The following is a 1,553-nucleotide window of genomic DNA, read 5'->3' on the forward strand; positions in this document are numbered from 1 at the left end:
GACCTAATCTCACCGTTTCAACATGTGGGAGATGTATTGTTAGCAGTGAGTTAAGTTTATTTTCTTATTGAGAAAAAAAGAAGATTAGTATTAGTGTGAGTAAAACTAGATTAAATTGATTCTGTTTTAGACACATTTGTTGAAACTGAGGCTTGACTGTTTCAGTAAAGCAATGCCCAGAAAAGACATACGTACATACACAGGGGCGGTTGAAAAGTAAAGGGTGATATATTGAATTTGAAGAGGATACCCTGTCTGCATCATGTCAAATTTTAAATATACTTTCTAAAAGTTAAACAATTAACAAATTCCAAGATGTGCATCTTATATATTAATCCCACTTGCTTGCTCAAAACTTAGGCACCTTTTTCATTTATGTGTGTGTATATACATATATATATTCTCACAGCTTGCAAACAACAACATGAAAATTAAGTAATAGCTAGCTTTGCATAAACATTGTGAGAGCTATAAACATTTCAGCTCCTCTTGTCTTATTTCTTGATACATCTTCATCACAACTTCTCCCATTCAAGTATCATTTTGTTTGATAATATTTGTGATGGAGATTCAATTCCAACAACCAAACCTGCAGCATCAGAAATCAGGCATTGCAATCACCAAAGGTGGAAAGTTGAAAGGGAGAAGCAGAAGCAACAACACCAACAAATTTGTTGGGGTGAGACAAAGGCCTTCAGGGAGATGGGTAGCTGAGATCAAAGACACAACTCAGAAGATAAGAATGTGGCTTGGCACATTTGAGACAGCTGAGGAAGCAGCCAGAGCCTATGATGAAGCTGCATGCCTTCTTCGCGGATCCAACACTCGCACCAACTTCATCACTCATGTGTCCTTGGATTCCCCTCTTGCTTCTCGAATTCGGAATCTTCTTAACAACAAAAAAGGAATGAAAAAACAGGAAGATGCTAATGCTAATAATGCACCAGCTCCAAGAGTAAGCAGCACTAGCACTGCTAGTACTAGTATTAGTACTACTACTAGTGCTATTAGTAATTCAAACAATGGCAATGGCAACAATGACAAGTCTCTTTCTACCGTGACACCTCAAAGTTCAAATCTGTTTGATGATGCTTATAAACCAGATTTGAGCAATTGCAGGGAGGACTTTGGGTCAGGTCAACAATCCAATGCTTCATGGGGTTTTGGAGCTGTCTTTGATCGTTTTCCTATCGCTCAAATATTGGATGTACCAAAGATTGATGATTGCCTCACTGATACAGCTGACTTGGAGCTTTCTGAATTTGAAAGAATGAAAGTTGAAAGACAAATATCAGCTTCACTCTATGCAATTAATGGGGTGCAAGAGTACATGGAAACTGTTCAGGACTCCAGTGAAACTCTCTGGGATCTTCCTCCTTTATGCTCATTGTTCTGCTAAACTTGAAGGTCTAAAAGATCCCGCAATTCTTCCATCTCAATGTCATTAGTCTTGTTTATTTTAATTTATTGAAAACTTGAGGGTGGAGTGTGGGATCTAAGCATTGATTGAAATATTACAATAACATTGGTGAGATATAATTTTGTTTTCCTAA

The 1,553-nt window shown here is 37.5% G+C and overlaps 1 protein-coding gene across 1 annotated transcript; it reads left to right on the plus strand.

Moving 5' to 3' along the window:
• Nucleotides 1-236: 236 nt before the first annotated feature.
• Nucleotides 237-1,553, plus strand: LOC137813935 (ethylene-responsive transcription factor ERN1-like). The gene has a single exon (XM_068616426.1). The coding sequence runs from the start codon at nt 563-565 to the stop codon at nt 1,397-1,399; it is 837 nt and encodes a 278-aa protein (XP_068472527.1). The 5' UTR covers nt 237-562; the 3' UTR covers nt 1,400-1,553.

The sequence above is a fragment of the Phaseolus vulgaris genome, chromosome 1 (genome assembly GCF_000499845.2).
Source record: "Phaseolus vulgaris cultivar G19833 chromosome 1, P. vulgaris v2.0, whole genome shotgun sequence".
NCBI lineage: Eukaryota > Viridiplantae > Streptophyta > Magnoliopsida > Fabales > Fabaceae > Phaseolus > Phaseolus vulgaris.